The sequence below is a fragment of the Beta vulgaris genome, chromosome 5, assembly GCF_026745355.1.
Source record: "Beta vulgaris subsp. vulgaris cultivar EL10 chromosome 5, EL10.2, whole genome shotgun sequence".
Lineage (NCBI taxonomy): Eukaryota > Viridiplantae > Streptophyta > Magnoliopsida > Caryophyllales > Amaranthaceae > Beta > Beta vulgaris.
Window position 1 is genome coordinate 60,903,884 of NC_079206.1, and position 19,515 is coordinate 60,923,398.

The following is a 19,515-nucleotide window of genomic DNA, read 5'->3' on the forward strand; positions in this document are numbered from 1 at the left end:
TAAGGATAGATTTGCAAAAGAGTTTTGGGGTCAAAACCCTTAAAACAAAAACGCAGCAAAATGCAACGTTTTGTTCGAGTTTCACAAAACAAAAAATTTGGAGACATTTTTACCCATTGTTGATTATCATTATTAACCTAATGCAAAACCATCAACACCTCCACCACCAATACTTCTATCGAAATCCACTATTGTAAACACCACTACCAGTGATGAAGAATCGCCGATTGAGATGTTGTTTGATGGTGATGATGTTGCCTTATGTTGATGATGAACAATTGTTGATTGATGCTGAGGAGGAGGATACTTGATGATGATGATGACGAGATGGTGTTTGCACATATTAGTTTTAGGATTTTTTTAAAACGAAATTAGTGGAGTGGAAGTGAAAGAGAAATAGGAGAGAGATGAGAGAAGGGGGTTATGTAATTTGGTGTTGGTGGAGTCTAGTGGGTTACAAAGGGTAATGCGTGTATTGTGCTTTCAGGAGCACAATGAGAATGATGCTCTCACAATACAAAATATAACATTTACGAATACGAAAACGAGCATTTTACCGTTGAAGTAGAACATTACAAAAATTCACTTACAAAAACGAATATTTTATTGTTGAAATGGAACATTACAAGAATTCACTTATGAAAAAGAACATTCTAATGTTGAAGTGGAACATTACCAAAATTCGATTACGAAAATGAACATTTTATTGTTGAAGTGGAACATTATCATAATTCAATTACTTAAATAGAACATATGCTTATCAAATATAAAACATATTTTTAGGGAAATAGAACATATTTTTTTGGGAGAAATAAGTTTTAAAAGAACATTTTTTAAAATAGAACATTTGCTTATCGAAAATAGAATAATTTTCACGAAAAATAGAACATAATTTTCTACTGAAAAATAAGTTTAAAACGAACATTTGTTAAAATAGAACATTTGCTTATTGAAAATAGAATAATTTTTACGAAAAATAGAACATATATTTTTGCTGAACTTAAAATGAACATTTGTTGAAATAAAACATTTACTCGTCGGAATTGAACAAATTTACTAGGTGCATGCATGGTATGCACCATGCTCGTGGGAGCACAATAGAATTTTCATTGAAAGGGTGTTATGTTATTATTATTATTATTGTTATTGTTATTATTACTATTATTGTTGTTGTTTTTATTATTATTACTATTACTGTTGTTGTTTTTATTATTATTGTTATTATTAGTTGTTGTTGTTATTATTATTATAATAATAATACTAATTATTATTATTATTATTATTATTATTATTATTGTTATTATTATTATTATTATTATTATTATTACTATTATTATTATTATAAAACAACCCAATAAAGACCAATGTTTATAATTGTCGTTTCACACCATAACATACTTATCAACTTTTATCAAATAGGTAAGTGTTACCAAACACATTTATATAAACACCAGTCAAATTCACTGAATAAAAAAAGTTAAAACTCTAATTTGCCACGTGTCTATTAATCAACAATAAGTCATATGATTGTTATTTGGAAAAAATATATATGCTAAGCTTGGGCTCGAACCCCTAACTTCAAGTAAGGATTTTCAAAGACTCACCATCTCATCTAACATCTTTTAGTGATTCATATTTCTACAAGATCATAGATATGTATTGTAATTAGTAATGTGGCAATAAATTCCTACTTCCAGCCATAAAGTTTATTTTCTTATTTGATTTGTTTTTTTTGCAGTCATCCCCTTGCTTCATCTCCCCGTTTGAAATTCACCATGAATGTGAGAGTCCTCTACTTCGTAGCTAATGGGGTAGTTTTACAAATTATTCTTGATGTTAATCAAATCCTGTTGTTGTTCAAGAATACATATCAGTAAATGGAGTCTAAAGGTCAGAGGGAAACATACATAAAGAAGGTCAGTGAAATTGTTAATCATAACACAAATTCCTTGATTGCGTATAAAATTTATTTCAGGTGTGCTTTTATGTGCCATTTGGAACCTTTCCTCTTACACTAGAATTTTATCGCATGTCCAATTAACCAACAATAGATTGGTCATCATATTTTTTTGGAAAAACATAATAATATCTTGAATCGACCTCATAACATATTAATAAGTATCAAGATACATCTACTGACTACTGCTACACCAAGTAATATATTATATAATTATTTTAAAATTAAATTATTAATAGATGAAAAATATAAGTATCCGGAACATACCCGAGTCTAAAAACTAATTTGTAAGCCAAAAGAGGGCCAATAAAAGTGAAAGTCGGTGCAAATTCATGGTGGTGGCGTGTCTGCGCTTCGCCCACCCCTTTGTGAAGAATCACTAGAGAGAGAAATAGCAGAAAATCAATGCAATATTTCCCCCTAACTTCTATTTTCTAGATTAAATCACATTTTTACTTTCTTTTCTTTTCTACAGAAATCTGAATTTTTTCCTAAAGAGAAGATATGAGTAACCCAGAACCCAGCATCGAAGACCTTTTCGAAGGGAAGAAGAGAGTCAAAAACCCCTTAGTTCCAATCGGTAAATTTCTCATCTTTTAATCTTAAATTAAAATTTCAATTGATTAATTTTCCAGATTATATTGTATTATATGCATTTGTTTTTGTGCTTTTATGAATTTATGGTGTGATATTTGATATAAAGATAGAAAATTGGCGTTCTATAATCTCTATTAGCGGAATTTGTGCTTTTATAGATGTGAATTTGGTTTTGATTTGATAATAGAGGAGGAAATTATGGGAATGGAGGTTCGAGATTGAGCTCCTAAATGTTTTTAGGAAAAATGACATTGAAAACATTTTTGTTTAATTTGTTCATGACATTGCTGATACTTCGTGTCCTGAGAATGGTAGAGTTGGAGATCAATCATAATCGGCTCGATATGAGTTAGTTTGATTGGAAGGACTTGGAAGAAATTGGTGGGATTTTGATATTTGAACCTTGGGTGTGTTAATTTGATGTGGCTATGATTTATATAGTGGAATGAGGAATCATATGATATAGGATTATAGCTCTATTAGGTTGATTGGGTTTCTTATGGAAGAAAGGTGGGGCGTATACTGATTGAACAAGTTACAAGCCAATCTCTCTCCTCCCTCCAATCGCCATCATCATCAGCAGATGATTTCTTGAGCATGATCCTCCTCCACCTGAAGGAATGGATTGCTGCCATCAGCAACTTGTTTCATTCTCTCGTCACCAAGTTCGATAAGGTTTCTACCCCCGAAAGGATTGGGTTTATTGTTCTCTGTTTGTTATGTTGCTGCTACTCGTCTGCCATAATCAGATGCATCTGTGGCCTTTTCATGCCGTTGTGGAGTATATGCAGGAAGATCTTCAGCATCTGCTGTTGCTGTTTTAGGTAAGATCTTCGAAGATGATGAAGGCTCCTGGAACAGATGGAGACTCTTTGTTCTAAGATATTCCTTTGAAATAGATCTTATTTGTCAATCATCATGATAGTAGTGCGACATCCTTTTTCGAGTGATCATTTTATTACTATCGTAAAGTTAGTTGGTCCGTTCGTGCTTTATAGTTTAGTGTTTGCTTGTTCAATCAGCATAATTAATTGTGTTTTGTTGAGGTTTTTTACGAGGCTTTTCTAGTGTTTGTAGAATTGCTTGGAAGTAAGATAAATGTTATTTCTCCATCCAACTCATAGCTTATGATCATTTAAGAGGTTGAATGGATGCGTTTTGTGATTGATATTTTTTTCTGTTTGACCTTTGATTTTTTTTTCTTCCAAGCTTTTTCCTTTCTTGTTAGGGGTTGTATACATGTTTGATCAAAATTGGTGTGCTCAAACTCTTAGGCCACCTTTATCATTATGTTATTAAGTACTCCAGTTTTTACATAGGAAGTAGAAGATTGCAGGGTGTTGAAGTAAATTGGAAGGGATCACTGCTTATGATTGTACAGGATAAAGCTCGAACTGTAGAATGCATGAAATATTTATATAACAGCGTTAATAATTTTCTTGCTTGACTACTTAAGTGATGGTGCTAAGGAGAGCGGGGTGAGAAGTCGTGTGTGGATATATCCTTTTTCTAAACCTTGTCTGAGTAGCTAAGGGGTGCTCCGTGCTCTTCAGTAGCAATTTGCTTGGCTTGGCTGATTGAAGTTTGATAAGCTACTGATGTCCATTTAGGGGGATTTGGAGGGAAAGGACGAGAAGGGAAAAAGAGGTATACGTTTTTCCATAGATACAACATGGGGGAAGGGCAGAAAGGGAAGGGTTTATTTTACCTCCACTCCTAATAAACCAAATCCTTCCAATGTTAGAAAGATTTAAGAAGGAACGTGCAAGCTCCCCCTTCCCTCTCCTTCCTTTCCTCCCCCTTCCCTCTCCTTCTTTCCCCTTCCTCGCCCTCCATATCATTGCCATCCAATCAAAGTGTTAGTGATGTTATCATATGACCTAAGTTGACTTCAACGATTCATATGCTACCAATCAATATTATGGAAAGGGGAACCATAGGTTGCTGCATTATTGTTAAATTGTTAATAGCTTGAAGAATAAGATAAGTAGTTTATTAGAGGAGAAACACTATATCTAGGGTATGTTAGGGAGAGAGAAAGTATGTTGAATGTTGATGAGTGCTTTGGCGAGCTTTAAGAGTTCATTTGGGAGAGAATCAAGCCTCCCAAAAGCTTGAATATCATTACTTTAGCTTTATTTTCCAGTTTATTAATCAATTCTTCTTCTTCTTTCTGATTTCTGCCATTAATGATGCTTAAGCTACGTTAATTCTAGCATCATATTCCTAGTGTTTGTCTCTTCATCTTTTATCCAATATGGAAGTAGGATTTACTGATCCTGGCTAATATTTGTTGTCTTATGCTCCTTGATGATCAACTTGCTCTTCTGCATCAAGTACCTTGTCATATCTGCTTTTTGGATGCTATTGTATATACACCTATTTCTTTTATTTTTGTTTGTTTTCTTGTGTCATACACTCTGTTTTGTATCAAACTTATGAATATGCTATTGAGACGAGCAAGACAATTTTTGAACAGACAATTTTACATATCTGCAATTTGTGGTTTAAAGTCAGCCAACAGACAAGTTTATTTCTGTGTGTGCCGTAAGGCCCGTGACTAGGATGCATCATTCGGTGCTATGTTCGTGCAGCATATTAAATGTGTATTTCATGAGTACTCAAAAATATGCCTGGCTGATCCATTTGTTAATTTTTTGCCTTTTGAACTCAACGAATTTGAACTTCTTTTGTTTAATTTTCTCTGTCACCTTCTCCAACCCCACAAAACTGTCTGTTGTTGCTTTGTAAATTTTATTTCATCCAATCTTTCTGCTTTACATGTTGCCCTGTATTAGTAGTTCCTTGTGTGTTTATCAACTTTTTGAGGATCCAAACTCCCACAATGATTTACAAATGCTGATTCAGTTTCACAAGAAATGCACTCCCCTGACAAGTAATTTGGATTTCCATGAGCTGCCCAGTAAGTAATGTGGAATCCCCCATGTTCAAATTAGCCTTAAAAATGTGGAGGATTTAGTTTTATTATCATGGATATGCAGTTATGGAAATTATATTTGGATATGTCTTGGGAACATGGAGGGGACAGTTTGATAAGGACATCTTAGCCAGTCCATTCTGGTTTAATGCGACCATTCTCTAGGTAGTAACTTTGAAAAGTCTTTGAAAATAGACAAATATTATATGCATTACTTTTATTGAAGATCGTTTTACATGAGACCTTTCACTTGGCTTCTCTTCTCCCCTATTCAGTGTTTGATTGTGGAGTGACGGTTTTGTATGTTGAGCATGCTTATAAGTATTTTAGACTTGCATTAAGCATCTAAGTTGGATTATTTGATTGATGTTTGAGTTTTCAGGTGCATTAATGACTGCTGGAGTTCTTACAGCCGGCTTAATAAGTTTTAGGCAAGGGAATTCTCAGTTGGGCCAGAGATTAATGAGAGCTCGTGTGGTAGTTCAGGGTGCTACTGTTGCTCTTATGGTTGGTACAGCTTACTATTATGGCGAGACCTTCCCCAAATTTCCGAAATTCCCTGGCCTTTGAGATATACGAGACGACAGCATTCTGTCCTTGGCATTTTAGGACACCTTGATTTGAGCAAGAAATGGTGATACCAAGGTGAACAACCTTCCGGTGTAGCCATCGCCTCCTTTCTTGTAATACTTGAGCTGCTCTTGACGGAAAGTACATGTGTGCAGCATTTGCAGCTTTGATATTATGATAGTAGAGGAATATTAGTAATAGTTCTAATTGACGTCTTCTCCATTTTCGGAACTAACAAGTATATTAAATCGGGTTGATCATCAGGTTTGTAGGCGTTGTAATAAATTAGTGATCATATTTTTCTACTGGTATGGTGGCGAAACTGATCCTTTCATTCTTCTTACTGTTAATCTTGGGAATTTTGTTTTTATGAAGATAATGGAGTGATAGTTCTTTGTTTCTTCCCTTCTATGAAGTTCTGTATCCCGTATGTTGGTGTGGGGCCATTGGCAATGGCAGCTCATCCTTCTTCCGACATGCGCTATTTTGAATGATAATTGTTTTTACCAGTTCTTTTTTTTTTTTTTCCTAATTCATTTTAGTTTTAGCTAATAAAATGATTTTTTACTTAGAATCAAATTTGTGTCTAATGGTTGGAGTTCTCATTTTCCAACTCTTCCAACCTCATGGTCGGGAGTTTGATTCTCATCAACTTCATATTTGTGATGTTTGTGTGAAATTTGCTTTTGAGTATAAATTTTTAGTTTTTAGTCTCTGGAATTTTTTTTATAAGTTGAGATTTTTTTTTACCTCCTAACTCATGAGGGTTGAGCCTGCTTGGGTCATTAAATTAGTAGGATTTTTTCATTGTTTGTTTTTTTCTCTAATATTTGCTAGTTAAAATTAAATTTAGGAAAATTTGATATGGATAATTTCATTTCACCTATCTTCTCTGAATGATTATATTTTGAATTATTCTCCCAAATTTGAATTATTCAAGAATAATATGTACTTCATAGGGTATCTTGTTATAATTATTCAAATTATTAAATTTTCTATATATTATGAACCTAAAACAGATAAATGTAATATTTTGGATTATTTTGAGAAGGTTTTTTCGGAAGTTGGGATTATTAAGTAATAATTCACATTATTCGTGTCAATTTTTTTTTAATTTTACTGATTGAAAATTATTATTAGCGAAATTTGTCAGAAACCACCTTCTATAACCACATTTTTGTGAGAAATCATCTTTAAAAAAAATTGGTTAATGAGCCTTTTTTTTTCTTTTTTTTTGTTGAGCCACCACATGCCGGAATTCGATGGTTGACCTCGATTTTTCGGCGTTGACCATCATATTTTCGCCATTCCTCCCCCTTTATCCTTACCCCCCCCCCCTCTCCCCTTGCATCCCCGGCAACCCCCTCCCCCTCGCAACCCGCCGACAAACCCCTTCCACGACCATCCCCACCCTCCCAGCCATAAGCCCCTCGCATCCCTAGCAACCCCCCCGCTAGCCTTCCCACCCCTTCTTCTTCTCCCTCTTTCTCCCTTCCTTCTCCCTTGCTCTGATTTTTTTATATAAAAAAAAAAAATCAGAGGAAAATGCTAGCAGAAGAAGGGAGAAGCGTGAAGGTGGAAGAAATGTCGAATTTCTGGAAAAAAATGGCGAAAATATGATGGTCAATGCTGAAAAATCGAAGTCAACCACCGAATTCCGGCAAGTGGTGGCTTCTAACAAAAAAAACCAAAAAGGTGATTATTTAACCAATTTTTTTAAAAGGTGATTTCTCACAAAAAAGTTGTTATAAAAAGTGATTTCTAATAAATTTTCCTTATTACTACTTTATGTTCTCTACCTTTGATATTAAGTGTTCTATTTTAACTTTTAACTTTTGACATTATTCGCATGTTAGATTTTGATTGTTTTTTTTTTCTTTTGTCATCTATAAGCGATGCTTTTTAATGTAGGGCTTTGCTAAACAACGCCCTACAATTTCCTATTAACGCCCTAAATACTGTATTTTTATACTGTATTTTTATACTGTATTTATATATTTTTATTTCTTCTCTTTCCTTTCCCATTTCCCTACCAACACCACCAGAGACGTTGGTGCCACCACCACCATCACAAGAATGTCGCCGCCGTCGCCGCCATCATCAACACCTTAGATTTTCATTTTCACACCTGAGATTCAAATTCATGAGAAACCAAATTAGAGCACAGCGGCATCACCCTTTCACGCCATATTCACAAAATCGTAAGCTTAAAAAAATGAAAAAAAAAAAAACTGAATTCTGTAAATTTTCCAAAATTGAAAGCTTCAAAAACCAAAAAAAAACAAGTGGAATCAAAGCAATTCAAACCAGAAATTTCACCATGAAACATCTTCAAGGTTTTTAGCAAGATCTGATGGCCTAATTGGATCGAAAACCATAGGCGCCTAAAATTTCCGCTCTCACTTACGGTTGGGCGGAAATTGAAGACGCCTGACCATAGGATAGGGCGTCTGCCATTTTCGCCCAACCACAGGTTTGGGCGGAAATTTCAGGCGCTTTAACCTATGGTTAGGCGTCTTTGATTTCCGCCCAACCGTAGGCGAGAGCGGAAATTTCAGGCGCCTGAGATTTTTTAAAAAAAAATTATACCTTTTTCCGGCGAGTGTTGACGGGATGACGGCAAGGTGGTGGAATTTTCCGGCAAGTTCTAAAATCCGGCGATTGTTGACAGCAAGCTGGTGCAATGTCTACAAACTCAGGTGCCTTTGATTTTGAGTGGATACTTCAAGTCTTCAATGGTGGGAAGATAGGAGGGAAGGGGAGATAAAGCAGTAAAAGGGAGGAGAGAGAGAACAGTAAAGGGAAGGGGTAAAAGGAAAGGGAAAGGACATGGTGGGAACTGGGAAATGATGAGATGTATAAAATACGTATTTAGGGCGTTAATAGGAAAAAATAGGGCGTCGTTTAGCAAACGAGTTAATGTATTGTGCAGATATCACCAAAGCAATCTGATTGTCGGCGGCAAGAAGAGACTGAGTAAATTAAATGTATCATATTCTACTTTGCGTGTTATTTTGTGAAGTCGTTTGACCTATGCTCGTGCTCTCGTCTTGTGATCACGCATTTGCTTGCCTTTGTGTGCAGGAATGGTAAAAAGTTGCTTGTATAATTTGTGGCAAAATCTCTTCTTGATTGCACAATAGCCAAAGAAGTGCTTTGTAAATGAAGTGTCAATTTCCATGAATTAATTAGTCGTAAATATGTTCTTCATTCATGTACATGTAGCTTTCAAACTATCATAGCTACTTGACAAATTAATCAATCAAGACAATTTATCTTGTGAATGGAGGGCCTTACTAGAATAGAATCTTTTCCATGGCTAAAATTCATTAATTCAATCTAGTTTTGTAGGTCAGACTCTTAGAAACGAGATATATGCATATAATATCAAACATTTCTCGCCTATGCTTATACTTCTATATCCAAACAGAATTGAATGAGATTCACTTTTTGTTATCCTCACAACTCTCACGTCGTATTGAGTACCTCACACCTTATACCGAACTACTTTTTTAAATATTTTTTCTAAAATAAGACATGATAGGTCCTCCACTATCAAATTTGTTTTCCTTATTTATTTGGAAAGAAAAAAAATTCTATTATCTTTCATTATGCTTCTTTGAATGTTTACAAGATTCTGCGTAAAGCAAAAAATTTATTTTCAAAATGGAATATGAGGAATGCAGTTGACATCTGCATCTCTTTCGATTTCCTGTTTTCTCCTTCCTCTCTTCCTCCTTCCAATCTGGTGTATCTTTCCTCCATCCTCGTTACTTGAGAGCCACCTCTCACCTCCTTCTTCACGGTGGCAGACCCATGACTTTCAGTTTGGGGAGGGGGTACGGACATACAACAAACGCAAAAATTGGAAGAAAAATGTTTGCATAAATGTTTAATACATAAGTGTTACAACCAAAATATCCAAATTATGCACAGTTATACAACCCAAAGTATGAAGAAAATCATATGGTTCAAATTGCATTTATCCTACGAGTCCTCATATTTTGAAATTAAACAATGATATCTTTATTTGGGGAAGCCATTTGATTATTTTTGGTTGCATTTTCAAAACTTCAAGAAAATTTTCCCATATTTTACAATGTAACCAAGCCTAAAATGCTAATCACTAGAAACTACTTGATTTCAATCTTCAATTTCAATTAGTCGCTAACGTACAATCAAAGAAATAAAAAAATGTGGCAATTAGATAAACTTAGTCATACATTTAAAACATATCTGCAAACATTGAACAATATAATCTAACCAAAGAAAAACAAATCCCTAAAAATTATACTTGATTTCAATCTTCCATTTCAATTACACAAATAACTAATGAATAATATCAGCAACTTACATATAAATATTTAAATAATCTAAGAATCTGACTAACATACTTCTATATAAAGTTTATATGCAAGTATAAAACAATCAATTAATTAGCAATTTAATCATTAAAAATGGAAAACAAAACTAAAAAGAATCAAACAAGAACGAATATTGTGCTGTTGTGCATCTCCTTCTCGTGTTATGGTACCCGACGAGGTGGTAGGTCTATTGACGTCTTTCACAGTGGTCGGAGAGGGTGAGAGGATGATAGTGAATGAGAGAGAAAGCCGTTTGCTTTCTGTTTCACACTTTTACACTTTCTCCTTCCTTTTCGGCTTTCAATCCTCATTTCTTTTTCTTATTTTCTGTTAAATTTTTTTTACAAATGGGGTTACAGTTGTACCCCATGTCCCAATTTAGGTCCGTCAATGCTTCTTCAAGCTCAACTTCGACGGCTCGGTTCGTGGTACTTTAGTAGCAGCGGGTATCATTAGAGATGCTGATAGGCATCTTCAAAAAGCCGCAACTTTCAACCTTGGTTATTCTTCCGTTTTCATTACCGAGGCAGCTGCACTCAAACAAGGACTTCACATAGCTATCCAGAACAATATTCGATACCTTCAAATTATTGAAGGCGATAATCTTATGGTCATCAACTCAGTAAAAGGTAGATCTTCTTCTTGGTAGATTGCTCATATCATTCAAGATATCAAAACTCTGCTTTGTTCATTCACTTCGTGAACTATTCGTCATGTCTTCAGGGAACAAACAAAGCAACAGATTCGATCGACAACGTTGGTCATTTAGTTGATTCTCAATTTAGGGTGCGTTCTGTTCAACTTAAAAAATTAAGTTTCAGGTCCAATAAGTTCAGATAAGTTCAGATAAGTTCAGATAAGTTCAGATAAGTTCAGATAAGTTCAGATAAGTTGCAATAAGGTCTAATAAGTTCAATAAGTTCCAATAAGGTCCAATAAGTTCCAATCAGGTGCAATAAGTTCCAATCAGGTGCAATAAGTTCCAATCAGGTGCAATAAGTTCCAATCAGGTCTAATAAGGTCCAATAAGTTCCAATCAGGTCTAATAAGGTCCAATAAGGTCCAAATAGTCAATGTTTAATAAATATTTGTATTATTGTCCACTATTTTATTTGTTATTCATAATTTCATATCACTATTAGCGGATTATGTTATTATTAGAATTTTAATTAAAGTACCACAATGATTATATAGTATTATACTTGTATTAGTGTCTATTATTTTATTATTTATTTGTATTATGTCTATTATTTTATTATTTATTTATATTATGTCTATTATTTATTATTCATATTACTATTAGCTGATTATGTTATTAATAGAATTTTTTATTAAAGAACCACAATGTATAGTATTATACTTGTATTATTGTCTATTATTTGATTATTCATATTGCTATTGAATAATATTATAATCATGGTCAAATAATTAAGGTTAACAATAATAATAATAATAATTATAATTACAATATTTTGCAATTCGTCTTTAAATAACTAGAGATAACATTTTTTCGTTACTAATAATTATGAAAGATATAAATGTTATCAATTGATTGCTTCATTATCATCATTGGAGTATCTTTCTTTTGCTCATCTTAGATTAGTAACTACTAGTATTTTATAAAATTAATTTTTTGATTTTCTACTAGTGTTTTATAAAATTAAAACAACACTATTAGATATATTAGTGATGAAAGTTATGTATAGGCAAATATATAAATAGTAATTTTTTTGTTAAATTAATTATCATAAGAGATAATTAATAATCATTATTTTTAAAGGACGAATTATAATAATTATTATTCCATAAAAAATTTTGAGGGGTAGTATTTACGTTAGTGGTAATATTTATGTTATTCATGGTCAATGTTTTTGTCTAATAAGGTCAAATAAGTTTCAATCAGGTTCAATAAGGTCTAATAAGTTTCAATCAGGTCCAATAAGGTCTAATAAGTTTCAATCAGGGTCAATAAGTTCCAATAAGGTCAATCAGGTTCAATCAGGTCCAATAAGTTCCAATCAGGTTCAATCAGGTCCAATAAGTTGAATCAGGTCCAATCAGGTTTAATAAGTTCCAATAAGTTCAGTTCAGGTTCAATAAGTTCAGTTCAGATAAGTTCCAATAAGTTCAGGTCCAATAAGTTGAATAGAACGCACCCTTAGTGTAGATAATTATAATCACTGTACTCTTCACTCTATTTTTGTAATTAAACGATAAGGTTGAAACTCCGCCCATGCGGATGGTCTCCTACTTTTTTTTCACTTCTTTAATTTTTTTTTAAAAAAAAGACATTAGAATTTAGACAACCAACTTAGAGACATATGATGTGAATCTTTGAAAGGGTGCAATTCACACGTTGCTCGAGCTAATTATCACCACGTGCACCCAATGTGTCGAGTCTGTCGACATTTCACATTTCCTTCCTCTCTCCCCCATTCGTCTACGTTCATTCCTTCTTCTCCCCAACTTTTTAAATAATAACTCTTTTCGTTCTTTTCGCTTTTCTCAATTCTTTTCTCGTCAATAATCAATCAATCAACAACAACAACAACAACAACAACAACAACACGATCAACAACAACATCAACTAAAAGATTATAACTTTGAACCACATCTTTCCTTTGACATTCTGGGTCTTCATCAATTTTTACTACCTTTTGTCATAATTTTTTTTGGGTTTGTGCTCTTTCCCCTTTAATATTTCTCTTTTGATGTTTGATTTGATAAAATGCTTAATCCAGACTTTTCCATTACATAATCAGTGTTTTATGATCTCTTGTTTGAAGATTCTATTGTGTTACTTATGCATTAAATTTTCCACTAGATATGCTGCTCTCAAGTATCTGCTTTTTCTTTAGTGTGATTTTGGATTTTGATGAAGTTTATGAAATGGGTATGCCAGTTTTTCAACTATTATGTACTAATGAAGATGGATAGTGTCATCTCAAATGTTTGATAGTTGAGTGAATAATAAACCTCATCAAGCATCATTTATGCAGTATTCTGTTTTTGTCATTGACTTTGCACTGTGCTGCCTTGAATACAAGAGTGTAATAACGATTTCAATTATAGTACATTGCTAAAAGTACTATTATTATGGTACTCAAAAGTGCTTTTAGTTTCTCTGTACGTTTCAGTTGATGTATAAATTTGATGAAACAAGCAGTTTCTCTAATATGATGAAGTATTAGTTAGTTCGGTTGTTTGATTAAACCACAATTTAAATGGGTCTTAGAGGGCAGTTTGTACAAGAGAGTTCATCATTTAGAGAATTTATTTAGATCCTTTACAAGTTCATTACTTTCGTGAATTAGTGTGATGCTGGTTATATACATATACTCTTCTAGGTTGTAATTCGCAGTCCGGTTTTATCTTAGAATACTAGAACTCTAGAAGAGTACCATTGCTTTCTTTACTTGGAAGATTATTGTTGGAAATGTTGTTTTACCAGCCATATTGGATAGCCTTGTGGGTTGTTTGTGGGAAAAAGAGAACAGAATCAGGCTTATGAGTACTCTTGGAGTGAGTTCTTGGATGAACGACAAATTCCTAAAATATTAAGCAGTTTTACCTAATTGCTAAACTTTTTGCTGAATTCCACCGAAAAGGGATATGGATACTTGCAAGTGGTATGCTGTTTGCATACCACGCTAATTGAATGATTTTGATTTAGTTGTATGTTTTTCTGGGAGTAGAAGTTGGTCAGGCCTTTGATTTTCGAAAAAACCATGAGAGAATTATAAGCTTGAGCACTTTGTTCGTTTTGAACAAATGCTCAGTTACTTATAGGATGATTATTTATCTAAAGTTGTCGTTAGATGCTTATACTCAATATTGCTCAGCCTCTTTGCTATTTAAGGGTCGTTTGGTTCAAGATATGAAATGGAAAGGGAATGGATACAAATAAAGGAGGGAAATGGTAACTACAATGGTTACATTTATTGGGTGTTTGGTTCAAGCCATGGAATGGAATGGAAATGGAATAGTAACCATTACCACCAACTAATGAATTTTGTTACTTGAGGGGGAGGGGAGGTAACAAATTGGGGGAGTCTATTACCACCAAGTAATGGTAATGGATTGGTGAGGGGCTGAACCAAACATGAAGAAAGGGAATCGGTGATTGATTCCGTTTCTTGAGACCCTAAAAATAGTGAACCAAAAGGGCTGTTAGAACTTAGAGTTACGGGATTATGGTACATATTTGAGCTGATAAATTATAGAGAGCTAATTGAGGCTTGCGGCTAATGAAGATAATCTACTCTTTTGTCTAAGTTCTTTGTGGCATCTTGGCAGTTTGTCTGGCTAGCCAAATAGAAACTGCTATTTAGTTAAGCTATTTAATAAGGTTGCCGTGTCCACTGTGAGTAACTTGAAAGTAAGAGATTGTTGTCTTCTTTGTTTTGTTACAGCATTGTGTGATGAGTTGCTCAGGTTGTGAGTATTTCTCTCTCATTTTGATCCACATCTGCAAGATTAAGGATTCCTCATTCAATTTTAGTTTAGATGGCTTGCAAGGCGATTCAATTAGATACCACCATAGCTTCAAATCTTGAGTTTTGTACTAGTTCGATTAACGAAGTTAGTATGACAAAATTTTATGCGCTTTGGCTATTTGTGTATCTCCGTAAAAACTTTGGCGATACCCCACTCTGCGTCTCTGCCTCTCCTGGTGGGAAAGACTATAAGCTTTTGAACAGGCAAAAATTATGAGCAAACCACCCTTGGGGGAGCCCAGCAGGTGTGAGCAACTTTGTTTGTCCATCTACCAAGTGCTACCCTCGACGTGTCTGTGACTTCTGTTCCCCTATTTATGAAGCTAGTACCTTTTCTTTCAGACTCTAATACATGTTCTGCCCGACCTGTCGCGTTTACAGTCTCTATAGCGTTCTTTAATACTTTCTTGGGTGCTTTAGTGACATCCATACTTGCACAATTTTGTGAAATGATCTTGTGAGATGTTCCGTAATTTGTGATATGTATGCAATATGAACAAGAAAAATGCTTTAGCTTGAATTTTTGATAATGACAACGGTTTTCATCTTTACTTTTGCTTCTTACTTCTCTTTTTCTGCCATCTTGTGCTCAGATAGATCAATTCAGCAGAACTTTATCGGTTGGTAACAATGTCTTCACCAAGTAAGAGAAGAGAAATGGATGTTATGAAGCTGTAAGTTCTCTGTGTCTTAAATGTCTCACAATTTTTAACATACCGAGTCCTGTATACTTGTGTTTTCTGTTTGGCCTGTGTTACGCGGCTTTGCATTAGGTGTCAATATAGGCAGTTTAAGGTGAATAAAGAGTTTTTCTAACTTGCTCTAGAATCTGCACTGAGACCCATTTTTATGTCCATGTGCTCTAAGAACTTGCAGCATTTTTAGCTCAAGTTATTGCTTCACATAGTGTTATCATCACACAATCGCTAAATTAATTCCATTATGTGTCTATGACTCACTATGAGGCTTCCTGATGTTGGGCAAGAGTTGTTTAGATGATTATCCTCGCAACCTTAAAGACGTTTTTATACTATGGATTGTAATTATGGAGGGAAAGGTAGGGGAATGAAAGGAAGGGGGGGGGGGGGATGAGCTTGCATTATCCTTCAAATGTTTTCAACAATAGAAGGATTTTGTTTGTGTTTGTCAATAGGAGAAAGAAAATGTATCCTTATGGTTTTATTTGGTTGGACAAGAATGCCTTTTCAATTGAAATGATTTGCTATGAAAAATATCTTCCAAAGCAGAATGCAATTGTATATCAGTTATCCTTGTTTGGCTCAAGAAAAATTAGAGAGAAAAGGAAAAATGAACTTGCAGGACAGAGGATGGATGGAAGATGAACATGGAGGACATTATGGCATTCTTTCCTTTACAAAGGAAAGTGATTTCCATCCTTGAGAGGACTATTTTTTCACCCTTTACAAACCAAACAAAGGAAAATGGTTAACCTCTTTTCAGATAAAATGTTTGCTCCTTACCAAAAACTCTCTCCAATTCGCTTGCCTTCTCCCATGATATATCCCTATAAAGGGAAATTTTAATCCTCGCTTTATCTCTCCTCCCTTTCCCTCTTAAGTCCCCTATCCTAACACATTCTTACTGTTCACAAAATCTAAACTGTAACTGCTCTATTCTGTTTGTGGTATTAATGTGAAGATTTTGGCCAGACTTCATGCTGTTTTCTTCATTTCTCTTATGACACCTGCAACCATTTTCAGGATGATGAGTGATTATTCAGTGGAGACTATAAATGATGGCCTCAATGAGTTCAACATCTTGTTCAATGGTCCAAAAGATAGTATGTGAACCGCCTTCTCACTTGTTTATTTCTTTGCACTTACTATCTCACCATCCCTTCTTCCTTAATACAATATATTTCTTAATACAACAAAGTGTTAACACAAAAAAGGGGTGGTTTGACATCAATGCAAGCTGTTTGATATCTTTTGAATGGATTAGGTTAGCTATTTGTGGTTTACATCTTGGTCTCACTTGCTACAATGACGACAGGTCTCTATGAAGGCGGGGTGTGGAAGGTCCATGTTGAGCTTCCAGATGCCTATCCTTATAAGTCCCCTTCGATTGGGTTTATAAACAAAATATACCACCCAAATGTTGATGAACTGTGAGTTTACTCCTATTCCTAGAGCTGTTCGAAAGGTATTCCCTGGTTGCTGTAGATTTGAGTAAATACTTGTTAGTTATGTAATAAATGATTTTCAAAATGTTCAGGTCTGGTTCTGTGTGCTTGGATGTGATCAACCAATCATGGAGTCCTATGTTTGGTAGTTATCACTCTCCTAATGGAATTATCTTATATGCCTTTGTTTGCTTTTTCTTTGGAACTTTAAGACATGATTGGCTCCTGTTGCTGGCTTGGTGCAGATTTATTAAATGTGTTTGAAGTCTTTCTTCCACAACTTCTGTTGTATCCCAATGCTTTAGATCCTCTTAATGGTGATGCTGCTTCGCTAATGATGAAGGATCGTCAACAGTATGAACAAAAGGTCAAAGGTAAAATGTTTTCCTACTCCGCTTTTCATCTTCTGCTTTTACCCCATGAACAGCCACATTTTATCTATTTGATCTGATTTTTTCATTGTCATTTGTTAGACATGTCAACAAACCTTAATCATAACCGACGTGTTTATTAAGCACATGTATACGTCATAAATTGAGCAAATCAGCTTTGTAACTTTCTTAATCCACTTTCTACATGCAATTAGTATGCTGAAATGAACCAAATACAATTTACACAACCACCAAAGAACAACTTTCAAATAGTTAAGAAAAACCGTTGAACAACATGACACGCTAATAATATTGATAATAGCTTTGCAATTAAATGGGTTGTTGAGTTGAGTTGGGTTGGGTTCGAAAGTTCTACCTTAATCCAAATCGTCTAATAAATAGGTCGTGCCAGGTCAACCTACTTGTAGAAAACATTAACCCAACTCGGTTCAGGTCAAGTTGAATGGTCTAGTTCACCAAATCACCACCTTGAGTCTTAGTAATAGTGTGTCAAGTTATTGGCTGACAGGCTGATAGCTGACCTGCATACGAACACAGAATACTGAATATATACTAACTTCTAGCTGTTTATCTGAGAAGTAATAAAGGATATAGATGGAACATAAATCGGGACCTGACTGTAATTGCAACTTTGAACCTACACCAACTTCTAGCTGTTAATAAGAGATATAGATGGAAGGAACACAAATTGGTATCGAATATCCTCCACATTTGTATAAATGTACGGAGTGCTGAAAATGCTAATCGCGTTTGTTCCATTTTCTGATAACACTCATGATTCTTTCAGAATATTGTGATCGCTACGCAAAGAAAGAAAACTTCAGCATCCAAGGTGCTGAAGACGAAAGTGACGAGGAGGAGATTAGTGATGGGCAGTCGGAATCTAGTGACGATGAAATCGCTGGACATGCAGACCCGTAAATTAGAAGTGAAGAATACGGGGACGAATACTAAGTTTGTTCAGTTGTTGTTTGTATTATCTTTTAGTTTAGGATCATAGTGATAAATTGCATAATTTATGCCCCCAAGTTATTTTTAGCATACTCATCATAAACTTTACCTGTTTTAGTATTGTATGAAAGTAGTTTCATAGAAATTGGTGGACTTGATCATGTATGGAAATTAAATGTATGTGGACCTTTTCAAAATCCTTGAATGAAATATTTGAAGGAACTTTGTGAATAACAAACTTTTATTGAACGATCTGAAACCTTTGGTTAATTGTTGAAAGGATTATGGAGGGCCCTCCGAAAATAACAAACAATGTGCACAGTGCTCTTTGTAGAAAATTCATCATTGCAATATTGATTTTGGACAAACTTTAAGGAGTTGTCCCTAAAAATATCATGAAGTCATTTTCAGATATCTCTGTCCCATTCAATGACATTCTGGACAATTAGGAATTAATTCTTGATTTGGTCTTTTCTACCAAGCCATTTTTCTAAATCCTAGATTAAATTATTAACTAGAGGAAAAAAGGTCATTTTTAGGTGAATTTGAGATAAAAGAGCAAAAAAAAAAAAAAAAAAAAAGAAGTGAAGAATTTGTTTCGTCTATACAGTACTTTAACAACTTGTTTGGATTGAGGGAAATGGAAGGACAAATTTTCCTCCTTTGGATACCAAATGAGGAGGAAAGGAAATTGGAGGAGAGGGAATTGGATGGATGAATTCCTCGTATTTTATGAGGAATAAATCTCTCTAACAATACTAAAATTTAGAAGGAAAAATCATTTCTCTTTCTACTCCTTCCTTTCCGTTGTAAAATATTTTCCCTGATAATTTATTCACTTCATGTTATATTAGAGGATGGATAATTTTTCATGAACCATTTCGACTTGAGGTTTGAATGTTTTATGAGGCTATGAAATTTGAGATCATCAAGCTCAAAAGTGACCTTAAATTAGTCATTATAAAAGTTGCTAAATTCTTACAAGACTTTATGTTATAAATAGTGATAACTGATACAATGCAAGAGAGAAGGAGAAGTCAGTTATGTGGTAAATGATAGGGAAAATTCTAAACCTTCAAAATAGTTTGAGCCTCACAAGATAATTGG

General features: G+C 34.3%; 2 protein-coding genes across 2 annotated transcripts; both read left to right on the forward strand.

Moving 5' to 3' along the window:
• The first annotated feature begins 2,238 nt into the window (after nt 1-2,238).
• LOC104894236 (RING-H2 finger protein ATL48) lies at nt 2,239-6,462 on the forward strand. The gene is made up of 2 exons (XM_010680426.4): nt 2,239-2,537; nt 5,875-6,462. Exons 1-2 carry the CDS (start codon nt 2,462-2,464, stop codon nt 6,060-6,062), a joined length of 264 nt encoding a protein of 87 aa, XP_010678728.1. The 5' UTR covers nt 2,239-2,461; the 3' UTR covers nt 6,063-6,462.
• Nucleotides 6,463-12,823: 6,361 nt separating this feature from the next.
• Nucleotides 12,824-18,646, forward strand: LOC104894237 (ubiquitin-conjugating enzyme E2-23 kDa). Its single transcript, XM_010680427.4, has 7 exons — nt 12,824-13,102; nt 15,516-15,596; nt 16,644-16,723; nt 16,936-17,050; nt 17,158-17,210; nt 17,311-17,439; nt 18,245-18,646. The coding sequence occupies exons 2-7, from the start codon at nt 15,553-15,555 to the stop codon at nt 18,376-18,378; spliced, it is 555 nt and encodes a 184-aa protein (XP_010678729.1). The 5' UTR covers nt 12,824-13,102; nt 15,516-15,552; the 3' UTR covers nt 18,379-18,646.
• The last annotated feature ends 869 nt before the right edge of the window (nt 18,647-19,515 follow it).

Bases quoted from the DNA above. Each gene is read 5' to 3' on its own strand.
- LOC104894237 (XM_010680427.4), top strand. From the start codon at position 15,553: ATGTCTTCACCAAGTAAGAGAAGAGAAATGGATGTTATGAAGCT. The intron at 17,051-17,157 runs GTGAGTTTACTC...CAAAATGTTCAG, and splicing joins CACCCAAATGTTGATGAACT to GTCTGGTTCTGTGTGCTTGG. The intron at 17,440-18,244 runs GTAAAATGTTTT...TGATTCTTTCAG, and splicing joins GTATGAACAAAAGGTCAAAG to AATATTGTGATCGCTACGCA.
- LOC104894236 (XM_010680426.4), top strand. From the start codon at position 2,462: ATGAGTAACCCAGAACCCAGCATCGAAGACCTTTTCGAAGGGAAGAAG. The intron at 2,538-5,874 runs GTAAATTTCTCA...TTGAGTTTTCAG, and splicing joins AAACCCCTTAGTTCCAATCG to GTGCATTAATGACTGCTGGA.